The 19,211-nt window shown below is 40.9% G+C and overlaps 1 protein-coding gene across 50 annotated transcripts in view; it reads left to right on the top strand.

Annotated features, from left to right (window-relative positions):
• The window catches only part of LOC146820883 (uncharacterized), a 1,936,624-nt gene that overhangs the window by 724,331 nt on the left and 1,193,082 nt on the right, over window positions 1-19,211 (top strand). For all 50 annotated transcript variants that reach the window (XM_085611721.1, XM_085611696.1, XM_085611722.1 and 47 more), the window contains one exon: window positions 9,311-9,388. In XM_085611721.1, coding sequence (XP_085467847.1) covers window positions 9,311-9,388 — 78 coding nt within the window. The remainder of the gene's footprint in view (window positions 1-9,310; window positions 9,389-19,211) is intronic.

Consider the following 19,211-nt stretch of genomic DNA (forward strand, 5'->3'; position numbering starts at 1 on the left):
GCACATTTTGAATCCCTATACATAAGGGCAGAGGATGACGATGGGCCAGTGGTTAAAACTCCTATCCCCCCAGAGCTAACTCCTTCAGTCATCCCTTTGTTCTCCCTTACGGAGATCACTGATGCATTGGGCAAGATAACACCAGCTAAGGCGCCAGGGCTGGATAAGATCCCTGGAGACCTCTTTCGTTCTGAGCCCACTGTCTGTGGCTCCTACTTGTGGTCCTTGTTCAATGCCATCTTACAGGACATGGCAATTCCTACCACCTGGGCTGGGGCTGAAATGATTCCAATTTTCAAAAAGGGCTCCCCGCTCATCCCTGCCAACTATTGCCCCATTAGCCTCATAGATGTAAGCCAGAAAATATTTTCACGTGTACTTCTGGGGCATTGCAGACCTGGATGGAGGAGCACAATGTTCTACTCCCCTCCAAACCGGGTTTAGAGCAAAGATTTCAATCTGCATTTGATCTGGTCCCGAGGGATAAACTATGGGTAATTTTACTGGATAGGGGAGTCCCTGAGTATCTCAGTCACCAGTTGAAATGTTTACATCAAAGTAATTTCGCACAAATTAGATATGGCAAAAATGGCTGCGTCTGGGCCCCGACCCTTTTCTTTCTTTTTATCAATGGCCTAATCGAGTCATTGATTGCTGGGAACGACATTGATGCCCTCAGGTTAGTGAACCATAAAATACCAGCCACGATGTTCACAGATGACACCCTCCTGCTCGAGAAATCCCCTATGGGAATTCAGAGGGCACTTGACATCTTCAGTGTCTTCTGTAGAAATTGGTGTTTGGAGATTAATCTCCAAAAAACAAAGTACATGGTATTTAATGTGAATAACAGCACCCGCCCAAACCCCCTCTTAGATGGGAGGCCATTAGAGACGGTATCCATTTTTGAGTTCCTGGGGATCACGCTTACTGAGAAAATGGACTGGGGTGCACAAATAAAAAAAGAAAGTTTGAAGTTGACCAAGACAGCGGGAGTCATCTCAAAGGTATAAAGGAGTTGTACCCACTAACTGGTTGGCCTGGCTGTGGAAATTTACAAAGTACAGGCTAGGGGCGCTGCATTGTATGAAGCTGAAATTTGGTGTCATTGTTCACCAGGCTCTCTATTGCATACTGACTATTCCTTCGCTAGGCAACTCATGGCATTTCCCTCTAGCTCCCCAATAACATCTCTTAGAATGGAACTCGGAATTAGACCTATTGCAGAAGAAGTAGCTCTCAGACCTCTTTTTATTTTGGCAATGCCTGTGGAGCACTCCTGGACTGGTTACAGATAGGGATGAGCTGAGCCAAGTTATGGGCCTTCAAGGTGCGGGAAAACTCCCATGGTTGGGATATATCAGGAATATCTGTGAGGCCATTGGGAGGGGCAACCTGTGAAATAATGCAGAAGAAACCTGTTTTGCGACGTAAAGAACGGTCCTGTTGGAGAGCTACAGAAAACATAAACTCGGCCAACTACAAATGAGGTCTACGTCTGGTTGTTTGACCCCTAAGTTTCTGGAAGTAAAAGACCAATATAGCCTAGTATCGGTTCTGGACGACATACAGCCGCTCCTTGCCAAGACGCTATATCTCCAATTCAGACACAGGGTGCTCCCGCTGCGTATATTTATTAATAAGCGGGGGGCACTCCCAGTCTGGTTTGTTCCGCTTGTAAGAATGCGGATGAGACTGAAATACATGTGTTATTTTTCTGCCAAGGTTATAGGAGGGCAAGGATCTGCTGGCTGTTACAGCTATGTAGGAATTTGGGGTCCAGGCATTGTTGCAAGGTTTTTAGGCTATTTAAATATGATACCAATGTGCCTATTGTGTTCTCTGTCTCGCACTTTCTATTCTCTATGTGGTGTACTCTTAGAGCTATTCTAAAGAAGAACTCATAGGGCTGCCCAGCTTATTATTATCCATCATGTAAATTGGGCCTGGTTCCTTCTCTTCTTAAAATGAATTAAATCAATTGATGATTTTTATGTTTATCACTATTTTAATTAACTAGTATTCCACCAATCGTTGTTTTTATATTGTTTTATTTTAAACTAGCTTTGAGTAAAATATCCTGGCTTGCTTCATAATTGTATTGATCTCTGCACCACCTGAGTTTTTTATACGCATCTTAGAATGCGTGGCTTCAATTTTAAGCAATAACCTTCATGTTGCTGAATCTTTGCACGTGCACTTTCTTTTCATCAGGAATTTCAAGTCAAGTTAGTGGTTCTATTGAATCATATTGGATTTTTGTAATGTTTATCCGCCTGCCCAGACATTACCTATGCACTTTATTGTCATCACATTTTTAGATACCTTATTGACACCATGCTGTTTTAAGGCTTTGCACATGTATCTTTTAATGAGATCACATTCGAGCGAAGATGAGCTTTTGCTAAAGCTACTTCATTGTCTATGCATATGCACTTGATCAATCTCTATCGTTTGGTTAATGTAAAGTCCACATGTTGTATGTATACTGTACAAGCATTTTACGTCTTCTATAATTGTGGAAAGGCTAGTGAGAAGGGAATTGTTCTCGTCAATCAAAAACCAGACTGGGATTTTATTTTATAAATGCACTATCTGGTCTCACGTAGCCTAATAGATATTTTCTGCGAGCTGTATGTAATATATTGTATTTTTATTTGCGCTTTTATGACCTTATAGGCCGAAAAAAGATTTATGATGATGATGAAAGGGAGCAATCTAATGCATGTATGACCAGAATTTGTGAAGAAAAAAGAACATTTTAAAACACAATAGTAGAGAAGCTGAGACAACATGATCCCAGTGCAACAGAACACAATGGCAAGCATTTGCAAAGCCACGAGGTCTCACCTTTGGGACAAATTGGCTTTGCCAATGGAATGTAGTGTTGCTGTACAGCATTCCCAGTGTTGTGCAGCATTGCTAAAGAATACAAACAAAAAAAAGACGCATTGACATGGCGGTTGTGTTATTTTGTAGGCGCATGCACCACTCATGCACCCATCTACAAAATGACATTAGCACTTCTATTTATTTACTGAGTTGAATTTGTAAATAAACCAAAAATCAGTAGCTCCCAAGCGGTATTTTTTCAATCGCAGGTGCGGGAAACAACATAGCATGGAGGAGGAACTCAACATGTGTGGCATGGGGTGGGGGGAAGCAACACAGAGGGGTGGGGCAATGCAATGTGTAGGGTGAGGGCAGAAGCAGCACAAAGAGTGGAGGGAAAAGCAATGGGCAAGAGAGTGCAAAATGGAGCTGGCAGGAGAGAATCAAATGGGCAACCTGACACCTATTTTTGCTGTATGATGCTATGCCGTGTGACACTAGTATTCAGTGTCACAGTTCACATGCTCTGGCCTTAAAATTATATTTGTGAAGTTAGTTTGACCGAATTGGTCAATTTACCTTTCCATTAAGGCCCTAATAGATGGTACAGAAAATGCACCAATGGCATTGGACCTATATCACGTATGTGGGCTGCAGAGTTATTTATAAAACCCACATATATGACAAAAATATATAGCTGTCAGTTGCATTTGTAGACTATGGCTCAGCTACAGTCTAAAGGCACTTCAGTAACTGATGGCAAGGAAAAGTCCCTTTTGACATGGAGGAAAACAAATTTTAATAAATCAATATGCCACCTCTAAGGTGTGTCTTTTAGGCCTATAAGACAAGGTGCCTGGTACACAAAAAGTGGCATGGAAAAAGTGTACCTTCACAGTGACTGAAAGCTGAACAGCTAATTTCACTGTGCTCGTTCAGCTAATCTTTCCAAAAGGCAGGCATAGGTGTGTTTAAAATGTTGACTGTGTCTTCTGTTGGAAAAATGCTAGAAACAAAATTCAATTTTTTCTCCTTAGTTTTAAAAAACAGAATTAATGATGAAGTAAAATTTGTGATACCTTAATTGAAAAAGTAACTTTATAAAAATGGACTTTGAGCTGCATGAGGCAAACTTTGCAAAGAATCAATTCTACTGCCTATCAGATCTCTGATGCTGGAATACATGTCCTTTGTTGAGAGAGTAAGCAACTCCGACTCAGAAGTAAATAAAATCCTGCGTCTGAGCCTAGGAAGAACAGGGTGGAGTAACTATGGGCTACTTATCAGGGATTAGTCATTCTGGGAGGGGTCCAGGACAGCTGTCAGAACACAGGCTGCCTTAACATTTCTTTTCTGGTCCCAAATAGGGCTGACTGGATGTGCTTCTGATGCAGATTGGGGTGTACAAAATCTCCCTACTTCCACGGATAGAGTAATTTCACAGTTACACGCACATACACTCACCATACACTAGGGCCCATTTCACTAACATACACTCAAATACTCCACCAGCACTGAAACTGTGGAAAGAAAACTCCTAAACACCCCACATCTACACTGAGGTCGAAAAGACCTAGTTATTGTAATTGTCCTGAGTCATAATCTAAACAATCTATACAACAATAATCAAATAGAGTACTCAATAATTGACAAGAAATAATCACCAACACCGTATTTAAAATTATGATTCTTTATCTAAAATTAGTCAAAAGAAATTAATCAGAGTAAATCATTTTCTCATAATTACCTATTCTAGCTAAATGTCAGAATGGGTCATCAGGACAAGTCTCTCAGTAGAAGTCTCCCGAGTCACCGTCCTCACAGCATCGATCCTCACCAACGCAGGTTTGGGAAGAAGTGGCAAAGTGGCCTCCCACCCTCTCTAGGCTAACAATATTTATAATGAAACTTGCAATATTATAGAAACATAAAATGTTCTACACGTCCGCCGAACCGCTGAGCAGAGCGAGCAGGAAAGGATGTAGCATCGCTACATTTGGAAAATCTCCGCTCAAAAAAAAAATCACAAAAATAAAAAGACAGAACAGGAACTAAAAAATGTATCTTTCAACATCCACATTTCCTCGGAACTAACATGATGACTTCAGAGTCCATTCAGTTCATTCTTTATGGCTCCTTTGTCCTCCAAGGTTATTCAGACGTTTCTTGGTTCTTGGAGACTTGCCCAGCACTGCTACTGTCCTCACGGAAAATTTTAACCAGGCGAAGACTGTGGTCAGATGACTTCGACCATATTCAGCAAGGCCCTCTCATCACAAATCTCTCACTCGAGGCCAGGCTGCAAACGGCGGACAATTTATTCTAGGCCAAAATAGACCATCTTAATTAAAAGAGACAAAAACAACGTTACCACAGCATAGTGATTAAACAGTGTTAACCCCATTAATACCCTTATGTGTATGTAATTATCTAGCCTTTGCAACACAGAAAAGCATTAATTCAAAAGCGTTTCGTGCTTTAAAATAAACAGCACTCAGCAACGTTTATTTAATAAAACATGCACATTTATTAAATAGCAATACAAAAGCATTCCCTCGTGTCGGTTTTCTTCTCATTAGTACATGTTGATAAGTTTAAACATATACACAAAACAAATAATTAGTAATTAATAATTAGTAATTTTAATTATGACAAATAGACAAACCAGAGCTTAAAAACCCAATAGATTTTCATCAGAAAATTCTGCTCCAGCACTTCCACTCATTCCCAAAGACCTTTTAGACCTTTTGGCTCCCACCGAGGAGAGGGGAGAACCAATTCTCACCCTGGCAGGTCAGTGGACAACTCATCTAAATAGGGGAGGGGTAGAGAGCTGGTGAGAGCCTAGCCCAGTGGCAGATGCATTGTGCCATCTTGGAACAAGGGCTACTGGGTAATTTTACTGTAAGGCAAATGGAAAGTGATGCACATGGAGGTAGGAATAGATTGGGAAAGTAACCAGGGCTGGATGGAAACAAATCTTCAATAGGTTGTGAGGGCATACAATAAGACTCGTAAATCACCACAACCTCTACAGAACATTCTTGGACCTTGGAAAGCTATCTCTGAAGAAGTTCCTGATGTAAGAAAGAAGGCATGCAACTCCTTCTAGAAGAAGAGGATTCAAGGACTCTTGTTTTCTGATGGCACCCCAGAGACTGGAGGCACTCATCAAGAGTGAAGTGGTTGACCTCTTCTTTGCCAGCTCCAGGGACAAAAAAGAGTGGAAGGTCTGCTAACTCCAACAAAGGTTGCCTGACCATAGAGGACTGGACCCTGCAGGACCCCTGGCTGGAAAGAGATATAGTGCATTGCAACCTGCTCTTAGGACCTGGGGGCTGTAAGACCGAGCAGGAAGAACTTTCTCAGCAGTTGGAGAAAAGTAGGACTAATAATTTTTTCAACCTCTGGAAGGACCGGAATAGATTGTTGAGGCTTTTCTCAGGAAACTTGCACACAAGGATAGCAAGAAAACTATGTTCATTCCACTGTGAAATTGTTTACTGTGCTGAAAAATACTTTAGTGGGATTTTGTGGAATCTGTATCTGGCCTCCTGGATCCCTGCCTGGCTGTAGCTTTCAACATGTCGCACTGGAGGATTTTGAGAACCAAAAAATTGACTAAGGCCAAGATTCACTGAGTCTTTGCATAGATGCAGACTGATGGAAAGCAATTAAAATTTTCACAATAAGATGTACTATCCAGTGCAAAAGGTGCGTTGCACGAGATAGATGCCCTTTTTGAATGGAAAAAACACATTTGCTTGTTTTACATTGCTTTGTGTCAAAACGGCTTTTCTGACATTTCACTGGGGTGAATCATCAAAAATGCTCATAGGTTTTGACAAAGCACAATCTAGTAAGATATCATCAAAACCTACACCTCCTTGAAGCAGAAGTGAATTGGAGGAAAGTGCTCATTCCTAAAAACACACACACACACATTGCATGTGTACAGCACACCTGCAAAGCATATAATAATAATAAACTCACATTTGTAAAGCGCGTACAATCACCCGTAAGGGTCTCTAGGCGCTGTGGGCCGTCGGAAAGATTAAGCAAGCTATTGCCCAGAGTCACATGGTGCTGGGCTAATCTGCTGCCGGGGATCGAACCGTGATCCCCAGATTCCGGAGTCAGTCGCCCGGGCCGCGGCACCACACCTCTTCCCTGCATGAAATTCTTCTGACTTTGTCTAGGCATAAAAAAATTACACTGAAAATCTTTCAATGCAAATCCTATGCTGTTGAGTGCACAGACAAGAATGCCTTTTTGTGCACCGGTGGAGGACATGACACCAGCAGCACATCTGTATGAAATAGATATGGATCTGCGCTGTGATTTTTCCTTGCACATGCATGGAGACAAATTTGGATGCTGCGTTGCATAGAAAATGAGTAAATATGAACCTAAGTCTGACGTCAAAAACTAGCTGGGTCATGGCAGCAAATCTATCTCCTGTGAAGTTTAATGGCTAAGAAACACATCTTTGTCCTCCTTAGTGTTTTTGGCAGATAAACCAATAGTTTCAACAAGATCTCAACAACAACATACCACACTTTGAGAGACACTGTCTGGCCAAAGTTTTGGACCTTGCCCTGTTAAAAGATTTTGATTTACATTAAGGAGAATAGGGTCCTTATTTACAAGGCCCCTGTGCCTCCCGAATATCACATTTAGTGACGGTCCAGCTGCGCACACTACAGGGCCATCTCTACAAGGCAACATAAAGCCACCATGCATGGGTTTTCATGGCCTCGTAGATATGGACTGAAGCAACGATGCTCAAAGCACTGCTTTACCTCAACCTGCGATAGGTAGGCGTGCCATGGGGGTTACAGTGGGTGTTCCTTGTGCAGCAGAGATAGAAACAGCAAATTGCCTATAATTGTTTATGTGCAGGAAGGTCCCCCTTCCTGCACATAAACAATCATTTAAAAAATATACCGTTTTTCAACTTCTAAGCAGCACATATAGAAGTTACAAAACAGCATTTTTTTGCAAGGGTGCCTGTGTTGGCGCTAGGCAGCTAAATTTAGTGCCAGCGCAGGGGTAAACGCAGGGCTGCACCATATTCTCTAAATATGGTGCAGTCCTGCATTTCTAAAGTGACGAAGCGTGTCATTAGCCTTATTGGTTTAACGACACGCTTCGCCACTTTATTGTAAATATGCCCCCAAGAGTCTTGAAATGTATAGAGACATAGGAGGCGATTGAAAACGTGTGGGTGTTTTCAAGAATAACAAAAGAAAAAAGGTAAAAAAGAGGATCTGTTTGGAAATTAAACCAATGAAAGAAATGGAAATTTGGGATTTGAATGGGGAGTTATAGAAGTATGTTATTCTCCAGTAAAAGAATGGGGTTTCGGTAATGGGATGAAAGGAACCTGATGAGTAAACAGTCAAATGAAGATGGAGAGAAGAGATAAGAGGCCTCGTTTTCGTTTCATTGTTCATCTTTCCTTGGCACTCGTGTTGTTAAAAAGGCACATTGTGACACACACATTGTGATGATAATCAAAGTGCATGCTGGCTCCGAGGACTTTTATGAAGGGAGTGTATTGCAGCCAACAGAAATCGTGCTCTTGTATGGTGGTGCCACGGCCCAGGGCTCATTAGTTCATTCCAAACTATCCATGGAGCATTTTAATTTACCCAATGAAATTCCCAAAATTGACCAATGTGGAGGTAAAACACACTGGAACAGAAACCAATCATGCTACTGTGGGGCAATGTTAGATACAATTATTCAAACTATTTCTCCGAACAGGAATAGGGTGTGGGGCAAACCTCCCTTTACATGAAAGTGTCTTGCCGCTCACTCCATCAAGTAGAATTTCTACCGGTTTCAAAGATATGGCATTTAATTTTGCCACCTAATGATTAGCAATTAAAAGTGAGCAGCATGTACACCCTTTCTCAAGCTACTTACTTGTTTCGACTTGAAATCAATATGGAAAGCTAAGTACATTAAGGCCATCATAACAAGTGTAATTTTGCTCCCCGGTGTTAGCTCTGGAAGAATCCCACCTCAGCCTCTCTGAATATTTTGTCGTCTCCAAAACTCACAATTCCAAGCCTGGAGACGATGAACATCGTTTAACTGGCTGCAGAGAGATGCCTGGTGAAACCTGTACATGGATAGGGCTGAGTCTGGAGATAGGGGTAAGGGCGAGCTACTCCTGAACCTGCAGTCCCACAACCCCCACCCCATCCCTCGGTCCAATCCTCCCCTGCAAACGCTTGCTCTGAGCACTAATTTGCATGCATGTCTCAATCCCATTCAGGCACAAACGGGATTTCCATTTCACCATCGGCCTATGGCCGCCATTATCGGTCGCGCTTCAATGGTGTATTTTTTTCACTGTTATAATTAGGGTTTCATTACATTCCTAAAACATTGTCACTTAACACTCGTACACTCGATCTGAAAATGCCCGGTTTTCTAACATTTTAACCTGATTTTCTTCTGTACACAGATGTAAAAGAAGCAACAACCCCAGCACTTCCTTCTGCAACACCTATAAAAGAGAAGGCTGCCATTCCTCCCTCTAAAGGTAAGCTTACATTTGTGTTTCTTCCTGATATTGCCCCAGTACAGACTACAAAAAAGGGGCCTATTGACGGATTGCTTTTCAGTGGGTTTGTAGAAGGTTTTGCAGAAAACACTTAAGCCACAAAATGCTTAGTGCTTCACAATGAATGAATACTTAGTTATTGCATGATCTGTTCATGAGACTTACAGCTGCTGAAAGGAATGAAGCAGTTGGAATCAAATGTCAGGGCTCGCATTAAACCATGTTTGCAGGCCTGTGTATCTCACCCCATCTCTTACAAATATGAGTCTTTACCAGCACTTTTTTTATAGAATATTTCAACCCTCTCTTGAGTCAGTATTGTCTGGTAGTACCCCAAAAACAATGAACACTTTACCCACCAAAACGTATTTCCTGAAAATCGACTTTACCCATTGCATGCAGAACAATGTTGTTGAGCCTCTGAGCGCCTGCTTGTCATGTGGACGTGTCAGCATCTAACAAACCACATTTGGGGCTTTACACCAGCGACCCTGGTTGTATCTTGGATAGTTTCTTTAGGGACAAGCACAATATTAAGGTGGTGAAAAAAATAGGTTATTTTAGCTCAGCTGTCCAAACACTAATTATGTGTTCTTTTAAGCCGAGGCAAGCCTTCCTACCAATTTAGAATTTACAATTTATTTTTATTATGCACGATTAATTAAAACCTTTGCATATACATAAATAAAATTCCTCTCATAACATGATGAAATCACTATATACAATTAAAACTTCTTTGTCTCTATCATAAAATTATTAACACAGATTTTACAATTTTTCTTTTTTTTGTGATTGTAGCTGAAGGTATTTTGAACTGGAATTCATATAGAGTTTTTTAGTCTCTTTGCGGTAATGTAAAGAAATGTAATTAACCTACTATTTAACTGTACCCAGTCGGGGTTAAAGCACAACATTAATGCTTGTCTGCATGATCTGACACCATGTTATTTGAAGGCAGGTTTTAATAGGGTACTCCTGATGTCTTTTAGCTTTTTACAAATGCATATAATATGGATTGCATCTTCTGTGCCGCTACTACATAGCCGGCATTGGACGTTTTCATCCTTTCTCTCCCACGGAGGCAAGAATTGGTTGAAAGGGCCTGCCCCCAGTCTTAGTCTGAGGAATTTTTCCTTTATAGTAATTTTTAAACCCACTTTCAGGTAGGGCTGGGGTGCAAGTTTATTATAAGTATGTAAGACCATCCAGCCATGCGATCTTTTAGCTAGAGTGCTTTTATCCCCTAGTGCGGATAGGGTACGAGTTACCTTTGCGACTGTTTTTTTAAAAATTTGGTGGTTACCCTGAACTTCCCGTAGTTCTGTGAACCCCAGCTGTTGCCTTCCTACCAGATGCCATCCAACGGGTCCATAAGTAATCTGTACTACTGTGACCCATCGTTTGTGGTGTGCGTTACCTGTTCGTTACTGTCTCAGATACAGGGACGTGCTGCCGAGTTTTCTATCTGTGCACTCTTTAATCATTTTACGAGCTGAGGCTGTTTAGATCCAAGAAGATCTCACACAGGGAACCCTTTTACCTCAACCCTTATGTGCATAATATAGAAAGGGATCGTGTTTGCTTTTTGTTCTGGCCTAATCTAAATGTCTGTGAAGTTGATCTTTATAGCAGTGATACTACCTGGAGCCCCTCATAGTGGTTGGTAGACTTTATAATGTGACACCTGGACACAGTTTAGGATTTCCTAATTGTATTTATCAGACATAACCATTAATCTAATCTTTTTGGAGAACTTGGAGGTAGCAAATGTATATCCAAAACCCTGCCAGGGCACTGACGTAATCATGGGTCCAATGCAATCAGGTGATTCCATCCGAATTAATACTGCAAGTTGAAGCAGTCTCATCTTAAACCCTAATAGTCAAACTTGATTCTTAGCAGACCCCAAACCCCCTCCTTTTCAAAGACTTAGTCAGTCAGTTTTTTCCAGTCTCGCCTTTTTTCAAAGACTTAGTCCGGTTTTTCCAGTCAAGGCTGTCTTTAATTAACCCAAGACAAAATAATTAATTAATAATGAAACCTTTTAATTTCCTTGATATCGAAATATAAAAGGACTCTCTCTAACATGATACTGTCAATTACATGTTATTACATTTATTTTCCAATGATAGTGAGTATGGTGCCCCCTACTTCGTCAGTTAGCCCCTTTGGCTTAATATGTAAGTAAACCTTTTAAAATTGTCAGAGACAATATATTCTATTTGTGGTACAGTTTTGATGCTGTATTATCCTATCACTGTAAAATAATTCTAGATATAGTTGTAGCAAACAGTCTCCAACTCTTATTTGTTTGTCCTGTAGCTGCAGGGGTGTGAAAAGGACTGCTGGCCCCAGGACTGGCTGTAAAAAGGTTTAATCTTCTGCATATAATACAACTGTCTTAAAAACGCCAGTGTATTTAGACGTCGGAACTCTCCCATCCCGATAATTTTACGAGCAAGAGGTTTAATTTGTAAGTCGAAAATAGGTGGAGACTGCCAGCAACCCTCCCTGGTCTCTCTCTATGTGGACTGTGGGGGTGAGAAAAGAATTTCCCTGAGCTCTCGCTGTATGATCAGCATATAATGGCTGCACAGCACTGATAAATGCATACCTGAATCCCCTTCCTGGACTCGCCATAAACAAAGTAAATTAACCCTGTCTAGCACTTTTACCAACTTGACTACTTGAAAAGGTAGAATATTGGTAAACTGTGGTGACATTTAGAGGCTAATATGGATTCTATCAAATCACTATTGACTATTTGCTGTTAACGATACCCCGGTGATCAGGATGAACTAGCAGCTGCAAAACAGTTTGCAACTGTAAACCAATATGCTGGCAAATGATTTATGATCAATATTCAGCAAAGTGAATGGTAACTTTCACAGTATAATGAGTTTTACCTAACTTCAATATTAGGCATATAACAGCCTCTGGAAAAAACAGGGTTCTGAACCGTGCAGAAGATATCACTAAAAAATCAGTAAGGATCAAAAGGACATTTCTTCTAAGTGGCTTCTATAGTAGTTCTTAAAGGTTCTTTGGTCCTTGCTAGAAGCCACCCGTGCATCAATTCAGTGTTTTCAATGGTGATACATCTTTTTCTAGCCACTTAAACTGATCAGGCATTAGACGTGGAATATTATGTTTTTTTGCACCCTGGCATCCAAATGAGCTTTGTACACTAACTGCTCCTCTGTAAAAAAGGAATGAATGTGTTCAAAGAAGGCTTCCTTAGTTTCTGCATCTAGACTTCTTGGGACTTTCCTTCTTTCCTTATCCAGTGACTCAATTATGCGACCTGCCTGAGATGCAGCGGTAAATTTCACGGTAATTTCTCAATGCAAAACCTCGTTTACCTCTAATTTACCGTTGTAAAGGTACTGGACCCTTGCCACTGTATATTACCTTCAGGAGACTTTACATAAACATGAGAAATCAAAAATGCATTTAATATTTCAGCCAATTAAGAGTTGTGAGTATTTTTAAAGGGTTTTATTTTCTAGTTAAAAGTTAAAGTTCTCTGACCCTTTATTCATTTAGTCAAATATCAATCAGGTTACAGAATTGAAAATAGGAAAATAGAATTAATACAGAACATATTACAGTCTGCATATAAAGCATCACATTTAGAAAAGAAAATGTGGCGCAAAATGTCAGTCAAAACTCTTAAAGAGTTTCTAAGAAAAGACTGAGTCTTGCAAGGCTAAATAATTATTAAATGGCAAAAATTTCCCATAAAGAGGAATAAATGCATAACACAATTAAATATTTTTAAAACTAATTAATTAGTCAAAGCATAAACTTAAAATTTTAGCATTCTAAATCCACCTTCTGCCCTGATCTGTTCATCTCTGCCACTCTGAGCTACACAAGGATCAAGACAGCCCCTCCTTCACAGACCACAGAGGAATGTGATCTGCCTTGCCAAAAGTATGACGTGCAAGGACTCACTGAAAAAATATGAACAAAGGCCCCCACCTCCCTCTGTTTCTCCTCGGACGCAATCTCCACCCAGGCTGCACCCACGACGATCACGTACCTAACCCATATGATGTCTGGCCTCATCTGCTGCCTCTCCTCTCTCCTTAAGACTTAAGGCTTAAGGCTGACACGCCCCCTATGGGGTTCAAAATGTATTCTCTATTTCTTGGCAGACTACACTAATAATGTTGCAGTTTTCAGTAAAGCTTGCACTGATTGGTTAGCATAGATGACATGAGGGCCTCACCATCTTGTTCTCATTGCAAATTCCAAACCATACTGGTTTTAACAAAAGAAGCGTTAATGATTAATACAATTATATGTTTTAGCAACATTTACTAGGAAAAATGTTTCAGTCTATATTTTCCTTCCTGCCACATCGCACGCAGGATAAGCACATTCCACAAACACTGGCACATTGGCAGGGTAACAAGAATGTACAGTTCATATTGGCCTTGACTCCTTCTGTACTTGAGGCACTTGGCAGTCCTGCGCATGCGTTTTTTCAGCACGATTCTCAGCCCTGCTGGATTCTTAGGCAGCCATTTATCTTAGGCCCAAAAATAAAACAAACACAAAAATAGTATTAATTTATGAAATAGAACCCATTCTGTTTACCTCCCCCATACTAATACCTTGTATTATTTATTTACTTAGCGGAAGCTATTAGTTTAAAGCAGCTTTTCTATTATTTGTGCGCAACATGCAAAAATGTGCAATGTACAGGATAGCATAAAACATGCACCAGTGCAAATTTTCAAAGCACAAGCAGTTAATACATACTTATAGCAACATGCTCTAATGTTTTAGATAGCTTTTCATGCAAAATGCTTTAGCCCCACGTGTAGTGATGGTGCATGGTTAATTTAATACTCATTATAAAAAGATGGGTTATGAACTGAATATGCATTCTTTTAATATGCAACAAAGCCAAAGTCTCTTAAGACAGGGAACATGGAGTGTCATTTATAAGGGAAAGGAGCTGGGGAGAGAGAACACACATTCTATGATTATCCTCAAAGCTAAAATAGCAACTAAAATCACGAGTTTTCTGTACACTGCAAAAACACATGTTAAATCAGCACAAGCATTTCAGACTGAAAGCATTTACCAGGCCTCATTTCATGTCTTTCATTTTGAATGCACCAAAGTGCACCTTTTAAAAAGCATTTGACTAGGCCTCGTTTTATGTGCCATGTGTTTTCCACTTGCACCAAAATGTGCGTCATTTTAAATGCAGTCTGTCTGAAGCACAACAATAAAGCAATGCCTGACTCTAGATGAAATCCATCCAAATGAACTTTGTACACTAACTACTCCTCTGTAAATAAGGAATGAATGTGTTCAAAGAAGGCTTCCTTAGTTTCTGCATCTAGACTTCTTGGGACTTTCCTTCTTTCTTTATCCAGTGACTCAATTATGCGACCTGCCAGCATAAGGTGTCCGTGCTTGAATAGACCTAGCTAGACCTAGCTGCTTCACCTTACTGACCTCTTGTTTATCGAGAGTGACATTATCTAACATTGTCTGTAATGTCACTTTTGCAAGGCTTCATCAGATTAACTTAACGTTGCTGTATTTGTAGTTTGTGCCAGTTATTTCACAATGCCTTGCTAGACTCGCAGTTTCTCTCTCACATGGTTTTATCTCTTTATTCAAATTGTGATGACATGCAATTTTTTTTTTTTTTTTTTTGTCCTCATCTCACCTTTAAACCTAGGCAGATTTTACAAGCCGAAAATTAAGAACCTGGGCGCCCTTCGACTCACTGCCTTAGTCGCTGCCCCCTTGGGCTTCCCCACGCTGTTGAGGATAGGTGTAATCATTGGACCAGGATTCAGCCTTCATGGCACTAGCGATTAATCAGTTGCAAGCGACCTCCCCACGCTAATAGGGGGGACCAGATGTTTCCGTCTACTTCTGTCTTGTCTTCCTGATTCAAACAAGCCATATTCAGCGCGGCTTTTACCCAGTCTTCTCTATTGGGAGGAGTCGGATCCTTCCACCTTAGGCATATCTCTCTCCTAGCCAAAATAATTAGATATAATAGTAATCCCTTTTCTAATTGGGACAGTGCTTCCTTTATAGAGTCGTTTGAACCAAAGAGTACAAGGTTGACATCAACTTCCAATTCTATATAAAAAATGAGAGTCAAAATATCCCCCACATTCCTCCAAAATGAACACAATTCTTTACATTCAAAAAACATATGTGTATCATCCGCTTTGTCATATTTACATCTGGGGCAATGTGGAGTCGGGACCGGGGCAAACCTAGCAATTCTGTCGGGGGTATAATAAAGCCTGTTCAGCACAAAAAAATGATTTTTTTTCAGCCTAGCAGGCCTTATGTATCTATAGAGTAACTTAAAGGAAGATTCATAACGTGCTTCAAAGGGGTGGACTTGAAGGAGAGGGCTCCACACCGATGCTTGGGACGGGATCTCTCTATCCTCCGCCTCAAGCAGATTTATATACCATTGGGATATTTATTTTTTCCTTACGTGAGGGTCCTGAAATAGATGTTCCATGTCCCAATTCCCTTTGATTTCACTCACTTCTGCCTCATACCATGATCTTAACTGAAGGTATTTGAACCTCGAAAGGGTGGAGCCAATCTTGGCCTCTAGCAGCTCCCATGAGAGTACCCCCTCTGAGTCCACCAGGTCGGACCATCTCCCCAAACCCGCCTTTCTTATAGGGATAGCAAGGCTGTCCTTCAGACACTCTGGGGTCCCTGGTGAATCCCAAATTGGTGCAAAGTGGGAGTAATAGCCTATACCCAGAGTTCGCCTTATTTTATACCAGTTTGATAAAGCAGTTTTTAAAACTTTAAGGCGTACACGTTTAAAGAATCTGGGGGCCCCGAATTTATACAGAAACCCACTTTGTCCAAAGTCCCCCTCAGCTGAAATCATTTCCACCAATAGCCTGCCCCATCTAGATTCTACCGGGGTTGTTAATAGCATCCTAGTGCCCTTGAACTGGAATGCAACTAGATACCAATTAATATCTGGTAGGGCCAGGCCACCCTTCAGAAGCTTTCTTCTTAGTTTTTTCCACGAAAGTCTTGCACTCTTCTGCGCCCATATGAAGCTTCCTATTTTGCCCTGAATTTTACTGATACTTTTTGGTGGAAAAGTGAGGGGGATCGTATTGAAGAGGTAAGTCAATTTTGGAAGAACTGACATCTTTACTAGGTTTACTCTTCCATATATCGTCATAGGAAGGTTCTTCCACCTAGCAAAGAGATAATCTATGTCTTTTTCAATTTTGGCTATATTTAGGAGAGGTATTTTCTTCAGGTCTTTCACTATTTTAATTCCGAGATATTTAAACTCCCCACTCTCAGAGCCTAAGCTATATGTAGTATTCCAACACATAATTTCTGTTTTATCCGGATTTGCTGAGTATCCTGACAATGCACCGAACTCTTGCAGCAATATCTCAATCCGGGGAATCGCTATATTGGGGTCACTAGTGTAAATAATAATATCATCGGCGTAGAGTGCAATTTTACTTTCATAATCCTGTGATACAAATGGACTTCTATCTTTGTCGTTCCTAATTATTTGCGCCAAAGGTTCAATATATATATTGAACAGGAGAGGGGACAAAGGACATCCCTGCCTTGTTCCTCTCCTTATTTCAAAGCTGGGGATCAGGGAACCATTTAGTAGAATTTTCGCCGATGCCCCAGCATAACAATTTTTTAAAGTCTGGATAAATATCGGGCCTATACCTGCTGTCTCTAACGCTCCCCATAGGAAGTTCCAACATACTCGATCAAAGGCCTTAGCGGCATCTAAGGCCACTACCGCCAAGGGGTCACCTCTGATCTCTGCCAAATCTATATTCCCAATCAGAATTTGGGTTTGCTCCTGGATAAATCTCCCGACCATAAAACCCTTCTGATCTATATTTATTAGATTTGGTGCCAGTTTTGCCAATCTCTCTGCTAAAATGCCCACAAAGATTTTATAGTCGGCATTCAGCAGAGAGATTGGACGATAAGAATCTGCCGCCAGAGGATTCTTTCCTGGTTTCAATATTAAAACTATTATGGCTTCTTTCCATGATCTGGGGACCACCCCGGAGGTACTATAAACTGCATTAAAGAGTGAATGGAGAATTGGGAGGAGTTCTTCTACTAACAATTTATAGACCTCATTAGGGAGAGAATCGAGACCTGCCGCTTTCTTATTTTTTGCCCTCTTGATTTGGGCTCTTATCTCGTCAATAGAGATAGGTGCTTCTAAGCGGCCTTTGGCGGCTTCTGTTAACATAGGTAAGGACCTATCCTTTAACCATGCGCAGATTGATTCAGCGGAGGGAGTAATGTCTTCACTATACAACTTTGAGAAAAGAGACCGAAGACATTCCTGCATTTCTACTTGTGTGCTAGATTTAGTACCACTACTGTCTATAATAAGTTCATTTATATCGTTTTTTGCCCGATCTAATCTAGCTTTTCAGGCCAGTAGTGCTCCGGCTCTTTCCCCATATTCAAAATTCTCCATATTCCGTACACGCCACTGGGCCTTACATTTCTCATCTAAAAAAATCCTGAGATTCTGTCGAGCGTCCTCAAGTTCTTTCTCTAACTTATCCATATCCCTAATCCTCTCAGGGTTAATACAGTTCCTTTCTTTTTCAAGGGCAGATATTCTTAGCTCTAATGACTGTAATTCCCGGATTTTATTTTTATTTTTGATTCCAATTTGACTACCCAACACCCCTCTCAGATATGCTTTATATGCCTCCCAAACCTGGTCAATCCTTCCGAGTCATCTTTCAGACCATGCACCCTTACTTTTGCAATATTCCATGAGTAACACACGCCCGCAATCAAGGTGGACCCTGAATAGAGTATTTCTCTCAGATCCAGGGATCATCCAGGCAGCTAAAGAGGCTACAACTGAATTTTTTGTTTTTAATATTGATTCTGCCCCAAATGACATGCAATTTTGACTGAGAATTTGCAACCAGATATCTTCTTTCTATTTATCCCAGACCTTAGAGCTAGGACAGATATTACAATATGGTCCATTATTAAAGATCCATCTAGGATCTGAAATTTGGACTTACCCTTCTCAAAAGTGAGATCTAGCTTTACTTCAACCACTGCCTGACAGCCAAGTTGAGTAATGATTTATGGCCAGATTTACAAAGCAATTTTGTGATTGCAAACCCATGTGTCATAAAACCAGAGAGTTTGGCATTTTTAATATGCATTAAACCCATTCTGACCCATCCTGAATTGCTATCAGAAAGGCGATTGAAAGAGGTGCTTCTTCTTAATTTCAAATCGCTATGCTATGCATCAATGCATTAAGACTGCAGCTGTGGTAGTTGCAAACCAGCGATCTGTTACTGATATGTCAAAAGATGTGGCAACTGAGGGAAAGGTGTCCACTTGGACACCTTTACCTTTGTGAATGGTGTCAGCAGCCTTGGGAGGAGTGGGAGTTGGTTTGTGTTGGCACTCCTTGTTCCCCTTGATGTCTTCCCCAATGGCAGCACCGGTTGCTTTAAGGAACATGGGTTGCTTTTTAAAAAGGTTTCACATTTGGGGATGCAGGCCACCATCCTTGTGTTTGTAGCCAATAAAAGATGGTTGCAAATAGTGAACCTGCAAAATTAATATTCATTAGGCAGGTTGGTCTGCGTCCTCTTGTGACTCGACATATTGCATAATAGTGCATAGGTTGCATCCCAAAGACTGGAAGCCTAAAGCAAATATGCAATTTATAGCCACTCCTTGCACACTGTGTTTTGTTTTGCTACAGGTGGCCCTTAGTTCCCTAGCTACTCTG

Source organism: Triturus cristatus, chromosome 6, assembly GCF_964204655.1.
Source record: "Triturus cristatus chromosome 6, aTriCri1.1, whole genome shotgun sequence".
NCBI classification, from domain to species: Eukaryota; Metazoa; Chordata; class Amphibia; order Caudata; family Salamandridae; genus Triturus; species Triturus cristatus.